The following is a 12983-nucleotide window of genomic DNA, read 5'->3' as shown; positions in this document are numbered from 1 at the left end:
CCCATAAATGTAAAGTTGGCTTAATTTCAAAAAGTGAATTAGTGTTATATACTGTATAATAAAATAAAGAATAAAAACCACATGATCTCCTCAATGGATACACAAAAAAGAAGCATTTATTTAACCAAACTCAAAGTCCATTCATGTTAAAAACTCTCAACACACTAGACAAGGAAGAAAAGTTCTTCAACCTCATAATAGGGATTTATGAAAAACCTACAACTAACATCATAAGTAATACTAAAAGACTGAATGCTTTCCCCTTAAGCTCAAGAACAAAATAAGGATATGCAATGTCACAACTTCTATTAACATTAAACTGTAGGATCTAGCTAGTGCAATAAGGCAAAAAAAAGAAATTAAAGGCATTCATATTAGAAAGCAAGAAGTAAAACAATCTTAATTTGCAGATGACATGAGCCTTTATGTAAAATATCCTAAAAAATAACAACAGAAAAAGAAAATACTACCAAAACCAACAAGCAAGTTGAGCAAGGTCATAAAAAACAAGGTTGTAGAATTAAATACATAAAAATTAATTGTATTTCAATATACTAGCAAGAAATACTGACAAAAATGAAATAAAGAAAATAATCCCACTCACAATGGCTTCAAAAGGTATACTGAGGAATACATTTAAGAAAAGAAGTGCAATACCTATATGCTAAAAACTACAAAACACTGTTGAGAGAAATTAAAGGAGGTATAAATAGAGATACACATCATATTCATGGATCAAAATACATGATATTGTTAAAGATAGCAATTATCGCCACAATGATCTATAGATTCAATGCATTTCCTATCAAAATCCCTGCAAGCTATTTTTTAGAAACTGGCAAGCCTACTCTAAAAATTATACGAGAATGCAATTTTGAAAGACAACAAAGTTGGAGAACTTACATTACTTGATTTCAAAAGTTGTTATAGAGCTACAGTACTTAAAATAGTGTGGTGCTGGCATAAGAACAGACATATAGATATCAATAGAACAGAATAGAGTTGGGAAATAAACCCCTACATCTATGATTAATTGATCTTGAATAGGTGGCAAGGCAATTCAGTGGTGAAAGGATAGTCCTTTCAACAAATGGTGCTGTGATAATGGATATCTATATGCAAACAAATAAATTTAGATCTTTGTCTCATACCATACATAAAATTTAACTTAAAAGGAATTATAGACCTAAATGTAAGTGCCAAACTGAAACACTTCTTGAAGAAAACATAGAAAAAAATCTTTGTGATTTTTGAATTAGACAAGATTTCTTAGATATGACACCAAAAGCATTACACATAAAAAAAACTGATATACTGGATTTTATCAAAATTAAAAACTTTCGCTCTTCAAATGACGCTATTAATAAAAAAAAAAGATAAGCCACAGATTGCAAGTCACATACCTGAAAAGGATGTGCATCTAGAATATATCAAGAACTCTTACAACTCAATAATAACAAAACGACTCACTTGAAAAATGGGCTGAAGATGTGAGTAGACATTTCACCAAAGAAGATCTATGAATAGCTAAGAAGCACATGAAAAGATATTCAGTAACATCAGTCATCAGAAAAATGCAAATTAAAATCACAAGGAGATAGCACTATACACCCACTAGAAGAGCATACATTTAAAAAACTGATCCACCAAGTGTTGTCAAGGGTTTGAAGCAACTGCAACTCATTCACTACTGGTGGGTATATAACATGGCATACATCTACCCTATAACCCAGTCTTTTATTTCTTAGCTATTTACCCAAGAGAAATGAAAGCATATGTCATACACAAACATTAATAACAACTTCATTTGTAATAGCCAAAAAACTGGAAGTAACCTAAATGTCCATCAAAGAAAAATGGATAATAATTTGTGGTGTATATATATAAATATCACTCGGCAATAAAAAAAAATGCAAGCTATAGGTGCATATAACAATATGGAGGAATCTCAAAATAATAATGCTAAGTAAAGTAAAGTAAAGACAAAAGAGAAAGTAAATCAGTGGCTGCCAGGGGATGAGGGTGGAGGGAAGGACAGACAGATTACCAAGCAGCACAAGAAAATTTTGGGGGGTGATGGATATGTTCATTATCTTGACCGTGCTGATAGTTTCACAGGGATTACATATGTGAAAGCTCATGAAACAGTACACTGCTATAAGTGCAATCTTTTGTATGTCAATTATACCACAATAAAGTTATGAAAAAAAATCTTTTAAAGACTCAATTTCAATTTTAGGCAAGGATATAGAACACCTAGAATACTCAAAATGCTAGCAGAAATGTAAATTGGCACAACTACATTGCTTAACAGTTTGGCAGTATCTACTAAAGCTGGAAATTTGCATTCCCTAGGGACAAGCAATTCCATTCTTAGGCCTAAACCCAACAACTACACCACGGTGGACAGTGATTACTGTTGAGGTGGAAGGAGGGATAGTGATTTGGAAGGTATTTGGGGGGGAGGTCTTGGGGTGCTGGTAATGTTCTATATCTTGACCAGGTTGGTGGTTATAGGGGTATGGTGATAATTCACCAAGCTGTAGATTTATTCATTTCTGTATTATTCTGTTTATATTATAGTTCATTAAAATGTTTATTGATTTAAAAAATATATGGTTATCCCACTCTCCAGGTTAAAAGCCTTAAAAATTAGTTAACCAAATCCAGTGATGATTTAGTAAGTAAATTCTAATACATCAAAATCAAGTTGGGTTTATCCCAGGAATACAAGCTTGACTGAACGTTAGAAAATCAATGAGCATATTAACAGATCAAAGGAGAAATTTTAGATAATCATTTCTATATAAGTAGAAAAAGCATTTGATAAAACTCAGCTCCAATTCATGATTTCAAAAAACTTACAACCTAAGAATAAAAGGCAGCTTCTTTATCCTAATAAAGGACATCTGTAAAACTTAAATATACTACATGGTTAATTGCTGAAAGCATTCCTTATAAGGTGCCCACTGAAGAAATAAAAGGAATAAAGATTAGAGGAAAAAAACCAAACTATTGTCATTGGTAGATGATCAGGTTAGTTATGTAGAAAATGCAAAAGAACCTACAGAGTAATTATTAGAATTTTTAACAGAGTTTATCAAAGTGGCTGGAAAAAAAATCAATGGTATTTCTAAACACTACCCACACAAATGTTTAAAAAAATTTTAAAGAGATTCTATTTACAATAGCATAATATAAAAGAATAACTAAAAATAAATTTCATAAAATGTGTCAGAAAAATAATCAGAAATAACTAACAAGGCAAAACACTTGTAAACTGAAAACTACAAAACTTCGTTGAAAGAAATTAAAGAAGACGCAAAAAAATGAAAAGATATTTCATGTCCGTGAATTGGAAGACTTAGTATTGTTAAGATGTCAATACTACCTAAAGCTACCTACAGATTCAATGCAATCTCTATCAAAATCTCAATGATTACTTTTGCAGAAAAAAGTAGAAGAAAACAGAATAGAAAAAAAAAAAAAATCTATCCTAAAATTCACATGGAATCTCAAGGGACACCAAATAGCCAAAACAATCTTGAAAAAAAAGAACAAAGCTGGAAGATTTCTGATTCAAAACTTACTACAAAGCTACAGTAATCAAAACAGTGTGGTACTGGCACAAGAAAGCCATATATACCAATGGAATAGTATAGAGAGCCAAAAAATAAACTCTCAAATATGTGGTCAAGTGATTTTTTGACAAGGGTGCCAAGGCTACTGAATGGGAAAAGGACCGATGGACTAGAAAAGAAAACCAAGAAATAAACCCTCAGATATACGGTAAAATGATTTTTGATAAGGGTGCCAAGACCAGTGAATGGGGAAAGGACAGTCTTTTCAACAAATGGTATAGGGAAAACTGAATATTCACATGCAAAAGAATGAAGTTGGGGGGCCAGCCCCGTGGCGTAGCGGTTAAGTGCACGCACTCTGCTGCTGGCGGCCCGGGTTCGGATCCCGGGCGCGCACCAACGCACCGCTTGTCAGGCCATGCTGTGGCAGCATCCCACATAAAGGGGAGGAAGATGGGCATGGATGTTAGCTCAGGGCCAGTCTTCCCCAGCAAAATAGAGGAGGATTGGCATGGATGTCAGCTCAGGGCTGATCTTCCTCACAAAAAAAAAAAAAAAGAATGAAGTTGGACAGTTACCTTATACCATATAGAAAAATTAACTCAAAATGGATCCAAGACCTAAAAATAAGAGCTAAAACTAAAACTAAAACTCTTGGGAGGAAACATAAGGAGAAAGCTTCACACTGGATTTGGCAATGATTTCTTGGATATGACACCAAAAGTATAGACAACAAATGAAAAAATAGATGAACTGGAATACAACAAAATTAAAACATTTTGTGCACTATCAACAGAGTGAAAACGCAATCCACAGAATGAGAGAAAATATTTGCAAATCAAATATCTGATAAGCATCAATATCCAAAACACGCTAAGGAAGCGTTCCTACAACTCAACAAGAAAACAACCCAATTAAAAAATGGACAAAGGTGCGCGCGCTCCGCTGCGGCGGCCTGGGGTTCGCTGGTTCGGATCCCGGGCGCGCACCGACGCACTGCTTGGTAAGCCATGCTGTGGCAGCGTCCCATATAAAGTGGAGGAAGATAGGCACCGATGTTAGCCCAGGGCCGTCTTCCTCAGCAAAAAAAGGAGGAAGATTGGCGGATGTTAGCTCAGGGCTGATCTCCTCACAAAAAAAAAAAAAAAAAAAAAAAAAAAAATGGACAAAGGATTTGAATAGATATTTCTCCAAAGAAGATATACAAATGGCCAATAAGCACAAGAAAAGATGCTCAACATCATTAAGAAAATGCAAATCAAAACCACAAATAAGATGCCACCTCATACCCATTACAATGGCTATTATAAAAAAAAAAAAGAAAAAAGCAAGCACTGGTGAGGATATAGAGAAGCTAGAACCCTTGTGCACTGCTGGTTGGAATGTAAAATGGAGTAGCTGCTATGGAAAAAAGTATGGTGCTCCTCAAAAAATTAAAAATAAATTTACCACATGATCCAGCAATTCTACTTCTGGCTATCTACATACCCCAAAGAATCAAAACCAGGGACTTGAGCAGATATTTGTACACCCATGTTTATAACAGCATTATTCACAATAGCCAAAAAGTGGAAGCAATCCAACTGTCCATCGACAGCTGAATGGATAAACAAAATACAGTATATACATAGAATGGAATATTATTATTCAGTCCTAAAAAAGGAAGAAAATCCTGACACATGCTACCACATGGATGAACTTTAAAGACATTATGCTAAGTGAATAAGCCAGTCACAAAAGACAAATAGTGTATGATTCCACTTATATGAGGTATCTAGAGCAGTCAAATTTGTAGACAGACAGTAGAATGATGGTTGCCACCGGTTGGGGGGAGTGGGGAATGTGGAGTTTTTGCTTAATGGATACAGAGTTTCATTTCTGCAAGATGAAAAGAGTTCTGGATATGGACGGAAAGAGTTCTGGATATGGACGGTGTTGACGGTAGCACAACGTGAATGTACTTAACGCCAATGAACTGTAAACTTAAAAATAGTTAAAATGGTAAATTTAATGTTATGTATATTTTACCACAATAAAAACGATGTACAAAAGCTGTCTATAGAAAAAAGTTATAAATCTTATATAAAGACTTTTTTTTAAAGATTTAAATACACTGAAAAAACATTTAGTGGTATGTTCATAAATTGGAGGACTCAATTTCAAAAATAGCAGTCTCCCCACATCAATTTATAGATTCAATGCAATGTGAATCAAAATTTGACAATTTCTTTTTTAATACAGAATTGAGCAAGTTGATTCTAAAACTAACATAGAAATGCGAAAGGGCCAAGATAGTTCAATTAAAAATAAAGTGAGGGGAGGCCAGCCCCATGGCGTAGTGGTTAAGTTCACGCAGTCTGCTTCGGCGGCCTGAGGTTCACAGGTTCAGATCCTGGGTGAGGACATACGCACCGCTCATCAAGCCATGCTGTGGCGGCATCCCACATACAAAATAGAGGAAGATGGGCACAGATTTTAGCTCAGGGCCAATCTTCCTCACCAAAAAGAAGAAGATTGGCAGCAGACGTTAGCTTAGGGCCAAGCTCCCTCACCAAAAAAATAAATAAATAAAAAATAAAGTGAAGGATGGTAACAGACACCAAGAATTATTGTAAAGCTTTGATAATTACAGCAGAGGATAGAAAAAGTGACCACTAGACCACAAGATAGAGCCCAGAAATAGACCCATGCATCCATGGAAAGTGATTTATGTTAGAAAGCTTTGTAGATCAGTAGGAAAAAAACCTGATTTTTCAATAAAGTGTGTTAGAACAATAGGGTATCCACATAGAAAAAAGATAAACTGGATTCCACCTCAAACCATACAATAAAATCAATTCCAGGTAGATAAAGACATACTTACTATTAAAGAAAAACTACATTTTTAAGAATATCTTATGACTGGATAGAAAAGAATTTCATAAACAAGATCAAGAAGCATAAATCACAAAGTTTGCTCAGTTTTACTACACTGCAATGGAGAATTATGTTAATCAAAAGACATCATAGAGTGAAAAAGCAAGCCACAACCTACAAAAACATTTGCAATATATGTATCTGACAAAGAATTAGTATCTAGTAAAGATAATTCCTAAACATCAAGAATAAAAGATCCCAATAGGGAAATGGACAAGAAACTTGAATAGGTACTTTACATGAAAAAAAACCTGAGTAGCTGATAAGTATGTGAAAAGTTGCTCAGCTTTATTATTCATCTTGGACAAGTAGAAAAGCAAATTAAAACCACAAAGAGCTATCTTTTCACATCCACCAAATTTGCCCCAATTAATAGGTTGGAAAATATCACATGTCAACAAGGCATACACCAACCAAAAGGAACTTAGGCTTGGTCAATTAAGTGGTTTTTCCCAGGTCTCTGAATCTTAAACAAATAATTTTAAAATGTCAGGATGGCTGATAGTCATTCATCATAATCAGAGTGGATAGTCATTCATCATAATCAGAGTGGCAATGTGCTGACCAGACTGTTTCCATCAAAAGACCACTGCTGTGGCTCTTGTGACCCAACCTTTGATGATTAGCCATTTCCAAACCTGGTCCTCTAATCTCCTAACACTTACACTTCCAACATTTTTCTAAAAGTTTCCTTTGCTTAAGCTAGCCAGAATCAATTTCTATTCCTTGTAACCAAAAAAATCTTAAAGGATCAAGTTTCCCATCCAAAAGAAATGTTCAAAAGGTTTCCATTCTGAGTATAATGTCATAATTCCTGGAAATCGAAATTCAGTACATTTCTGTACTTGTGACTTTTTAAAAAATCTATATGACAGCAAGTGGCTTTTGGAGTTGATTTGAATATTCACTCACTGCAAAATGTTCATGAGGATCAAAATCAAGACAGCAAATGAGGTACCTAGCTCTTTCCCGGGCTGCATCCTCACGGGCCTTTTCCTTTTCTTGCCTCTGTTGTTCAATTCGGGCTTCTTGTTCTTTCCTCTTCATTAACAATTCTTCAACACGGGCCTGTCGTTCTGCCTCAAGAGCTCTCTTGCGTTCCTAATGTCAAACGTTTTAAAAGATGTCAGGATTATGTGTAAAATGAAAATGATTAAAGGTGACATAGTTTTGACATAAACTTAGATATTCAAGTAGACCCCTGGCTTGCCACTAGGTATGCTTCTCAGAATTTAATCAAAAATTAAATAGCAATGGGGGCTGGCCCGGTGGCGCAGCAGTTAAGTGCACTCGCTCTGCTGCAGCGGCCCGGGGTTCGCAGGTTCGGATCCCGGGTGTGCATCGCTTAGTAAGCACTGCTTACTAAGCCATGCTATGGCTTAGTCCCATATAAAGTAGAGGAGGATGGGCACAGATGTTAGCCCAGGGCCAGTCTTCCTCAAGAAAAAAGGGGAGGATGGGCATCGGATGTTAGCTCAGGGCTAGTCCTTCTACCAAAAAAAAAAAAAAAATTAAATATCAATAATATCTGGTTTTCATGTCATTTACCAGTGTTACACATAATTATAAGAATAAATGCTATTTTAACCAGATACTATGTTATTCATATTCTGTGAGAACATAATATATATTTTATGGTTAATCACTTCTAAAGCCTTGTGTTTAAATATTGTTTTAGAAATAGCAGAATATGATGAAGAAAGCATAGTTAACAGATTTTATTTCTGAACTAAGCTTTCATAAAGGAACTAAGTGAAGAAAAGCTTTGCGGCAAGGAGAAAGAGGTATTATAACACAGCATAGTGGGTAAGAGAGTGGGCACTGGGTCAGATTCCCTGATTTTGTTTCCTGACCCCATTATTTACTGGCTAGGTGACTCTGGTCTAGTTACATTATATCTGTGTGTCTTAGTTTTCTGGAAGACAACGACTGTACTTATTTCTTAGGATATTGTGAAGAAGAGATGAGATAATACATGAAAAGTACTTACCATAGGGCCTAGCATATAGCAAATTCTCAATAATTACTTATCATCATCATCATTAAGGCAGAAGATACTTCACAAAATAGGGTTAAACTTCAATGTGAAATACTGTGTCCTGTGTATATTTTTGCCTAATAGGAGTACTCTGCTAATCTTCACTATATTACTAGCTGTATTAATACATTTCTTTCAATTCGTCCCCATTCCCCAGATAGCTCACACAATCTCTCCCTGGCCCCTCGAGGCTCTTTATGATTAACAGAATACAAGGATCTAGGCTCCGGTAACTACCACTTACATAGCCTTGGGCAAGTCATTTCACCTTAAAAGGGCCCTAGTTTGTTGTGAGATCTAAATTACTAATATAGGTAAGTACTCAGCAAAGTCTTCAGCACACGGTAAATGTTCAGTAAATGACAGCAGGAAAAAAAATAATAAAGTAGTTTCTGTTTAGAGAACACTGCAGAGGGATGTGACTATTTCTTTTTCTTTTTTTTCCCGCTGGCAAAGATTCGCCCTGAGCTAACATCTGTTGCCAATCTTCCTCTTTTTTTTTTTCCTCCCCAAAGCCCCAGTGCATGGTTTTATATCCTAGTTGTAAGTCCTTCTGGTTCTTCTATGTGAGCCACCGCCACAGCATGGCTACTGACAGATGAATGGTGTGGTTCTGCAACCAGGAACTGAACCCATGCTGCTGAAGTGGTGAGAGAGCTGAACTTTAACTACTAGGCCATCAGGGCTGGCTCGAGATGTGAATATTTCTAATAGTTAACTCAGCTCACAATGGTAACTTCATATCTACAACAAGCCCTATCTACCCTAGGAGAAGAAAATATATATTTTTTTTGTGAGGAAGATCAGCCCTGAGCTAACATTCATGTTAATCCTCCTCTTTTTGCTGAGGAAGACCGGCCCTGAGCTAACATCTATTGCCAATCCTCCTCCTTTTTTTTTCCCTCCTTTTCTCCCCACAGCCCCAGTAGATAGTTGTATGTCATAGTCGCACATCCCTCTAGTTGCTGTATGTGGGACGCCGCCTCAGTATGACTGGACAAGCGGTGCGTCAGTGCGTGCCTGGGATCCGAACCTGCGCTGCCAGTAGCGGAGCGCGCGCACTTAACCGCGCTAAGCCACGGGGCCGGCCCGCAGGAGAAAATATTTTTAAAGTCGTAAGCCAAAGGGATCCTATTTCTTCTTTTTATTTGGGGGAGGAGAGAAGGGACTGAGAAATAGAGGGAATGCACTGATTTTAGGTGGGCATTTCTGGCAGATGCAGACTGTTGGAGACCTGCCATTAGATTTTAAATTTATTCTTTAGTGTCTGGCATACTATTCATGAACTGGTTATAGCTATTTCTCATTACTAAGTAAGCATAATAGGTAGAAACTTGTTCAGCTGCATAGGATCTCAAAAACTCTTCAAAAACAAATCTGGCACAGAAAATTTTCTCCAATGAAGAAAATATAAACAAAAAAGTTTTCCCTTAAAGTCAAATTTATTTGAAGTTTAAAAAAAATCTGTATTATATCTGAAAACACAAGTTTCACAATGAAATGCAAAAGGCTTAGGCATTAAACATAAAGAATTAAACCGGAACTTTTCATTTCATATTTTTATAAAACCAAAAGCTGAGAAATATACTTTAAAAAATTCTAAATTGGTCTTATAATGAAATATAGTAATATAATATAAAATAATTAATTTATGTGTATGTGCAATGTAGCCAAGTTGTATGCATAAATATAATGTCAATTTGCTGATTGTTTTCATGGATATAAGACATAATCCAACATTGTACTAACAGAAATAACTGGACTTCAAAAAATATCCAGTCTTTTAATTTCTGTTTTTAATAAGTGGGAAAGAGAATAGGTAACTATATAGTTAATGAGTAAAATTAGTAAATTTAGCTGGTATTTTCCTTTCTAAAATTTAAGTTTCCTAAACATAGGCAACTTTGTATTTCACAAAAGCATCTTGCACGGGGTGGGAGTTCCATAAATATCTGTTAAATAAATGAAGCATGACTTTATAAAATAATATGCATCATAAATCCATACATTTACAAATAAAGAATACAAACCCACAACAAATGAATTAGAAATCTAACTCTTAAGCTTCCTGAAACCTCTCAGACCCCACGTACTTTGCTTCACAGTCAGGATGTGATTTATGGCAACCTAAGAAAGGATTTTACAAACTCTGCTTTACGCCTATAATTCAAATGTTTAGGGCAAGAAGACAAGACAAAATATGTAAAGAAATTGAGCTTAAAACTAACCAATCAATAATTTACATAACAAAAATGGCAAGTTGAGAATACATGATGGCAGCACTAACTTAGTATTTCACTTAAAAGAAACAAGGATCACAGTTGCCTTTAACACTTGACCAGAACGTTTCAACAGTAAAAGTAAAGCAGATGAAGGGCCTTTGAATTCCATATCAAGTTAGGATCTTCCTGTTATTGTATTTACAGAATGCGTGGCATTACTGCCTTGCACATCTAGTTATAACTACACATTTTTTGAAAAAATTTAATTATATGTATGTTTTATAATACCAGTGGATTTTTCTAACAATATCAGTATATCTTAATTAAACTTATGTAGATAAGTTTGAATTTTTCATTGAAAATTAAATTGTAGGAAATTTCTACATTTTTAAAAAGAAAAATAACTCTGAGTGGTCAAAACAGTTTTTAAAGTGTTTGTTAGTACAGAAAATTCGTTACCACTTTCAGAAAAGAACTGCTTTCCCGTAAGCTTTAATAAATGTTCCAAATTACGCAACAAGAGTCATCATTTTTAAACAGAAGATAACTATTATATTTCAATTCTGCAAATGAATGCAGAAAAAACCAAAGATGTCTATTTAAAAATACAGACTATTACTCATATAGTTCCCCCCAAAACCCAGCTAAGAAGTCATCTCTTCCAGAGAAGTTTCCCTGACATTCCACTCCCACCAGCAGAGCTGATTATTCCCTCCTCTGTGATACCTCTGTAGCTTATACAGACTTCTATTACACTCTTTCACACCATGCTGTATTATTTACCATAAAGGCAAGGATCGTGTCTTATTTATCTCTGAATTAGTAATGCCTAATAGTTGCTAAAAACTAACACAAAATTTACAAAATATAATTATTTTTATAAAATGGTCCCACTATAGAGAAAGACACAGCAATAAAATGCTGAAGGGAAGCTTCAAATTAAAAATTCAAATATCCCCTTTTATTTACTCATTTAAGTGTATTAGTTAAAAGAGAATTAACTTAAAATGACTAAAATGAAAATTTTTGCTGCTCCTTGGAGAGGAAAAGCTAAAGATTCTCTAATAGAAGCATTCTGTATTTTTAAACATAAGTTAGCTTGGCACTCAGACTAAAATAAAAGACTGAACTCAAGTTACATACAGATGAGGGACGAATATGGGATCATAATGCTTAATGCCCACAAACAGCAAAAAGTAATCAATAAACTTTAAAAATGTATTGATATTTTAGTTTCCTAAAACTACCAATGACGTGAAAAAGATGAAATATCAGCAACATCTCTAATTTTTAACATCAAGTTCTTCATGATCTGCTCTTTAACTCTCCATGCAGTACTCTCTCCTATCTCCCTCTGCATAGAATGCCTACTTCTCATCATTTGCATCTGTCTCATTTTTCAAAACTTAGTTGAGGTATCACGTACTCCAGAAAGCTTTTCCTGACTTTCTCATGTCCTGGTCACTCCCAATGTGAGTAAGGTGGTCTCCTTTGCGCTTCCAAGAATCCCTTTACTGTTGCACTTATCCTAATGGATTAAGATTTGTTTACATATGTCTCCCCACTGAGAACAAGGATATATCTTTTTCATGTCCTTGCGCCTAGCACAGCATATGGCTTAGAGTAGTAACTCAATAAATGATCACTGAACGAATAAACAAATAAGTATTAGTCATAACAGATAAAGTATGTCTGCATTTATATTTAAATATTGCAAAATTTGTTTTCTGCATCAAAAACGTTAGGGCCTAAAAGAGTCTTATGGGCAAGGCTTTCTACTGAGGAAAACCTAAAATAGTTTATAAACATGGGTACAGCTTATGTGTTAACTTTTCCCATCCTGAAAATGGTAGCTAATTTAGGGTTACCTACAGAGGTTAATAGCTGAGCAATTAAAGTATCTGATGACATCACCCAATAAATGACAAGTCCTCCTTGTCATAACAATAAAGAGTGCCCAGTTCTTTAAGGCTATACTGGTTCAGAACAATCCTTTTTTAGCAGAGGAAAGGAGCATATTCTTACCCAACCCAATTAGAAAAGAGCAATTTAGTCCTTCACTTGGTTGAAACTAGAGCTTCTGACTCTGACTGCTGTCTACTGATGAAAGCACTGATTACCTTAGCTGAAGGAGCACACACTATCTTTTAGCAACCACACTTCATGTTTCTAAACACTGCTATACTAAACCATGCACCCTTGGGAACAGAGACAAGGTCTTACTCC

At 35.2% G+C, this 12983-nt stretch overlaps 1 protein-coding gene across 5 annotated transcripts in view; it reads right to left on the bottom strand.

Moving 5' to 3' along the window:
- Positions 1–12983, bottom strand: part of SCAPER (S-phase cyclin A associated protein in the ER) — a 440234-nt gene that overhangs the window by 291725 nt on the left and 135526 nt on the right. For all 5 annotated transcript variants that reach the window (XM_058542151.1, XM_058542150.1, XM_058542152.1 and 2 more), the window contains one exon: positions 7456–7598. In XM_058542151.1, coding sequence (XP_058398134.1) covers positions 7456–7598 — 143 coding nt within the window. The remainder of the gene's footprint in view (positions 1–7455; positions 7599–12983) is intronic.

This window comes from Diceros bicornis, chromosome 5 (assembly GCF_020826845.1).
Source record: "Diceros bicornis minor isolate mBicDic1 chromosome 5, mDicBic1.mat.cur, whole genome shotgun sequence".
NCBI lineage: Eukaryota > Metazoa > Chordata > Mammalia > Perissodactyla > Rhinocerotidae > Diceros > Diceros bicornis.
The sequence above is the reverse complement of the archived record's forward strand: the minus strand, read 5'-3'. Positions and strand labels throughout refer to the sequence as shown.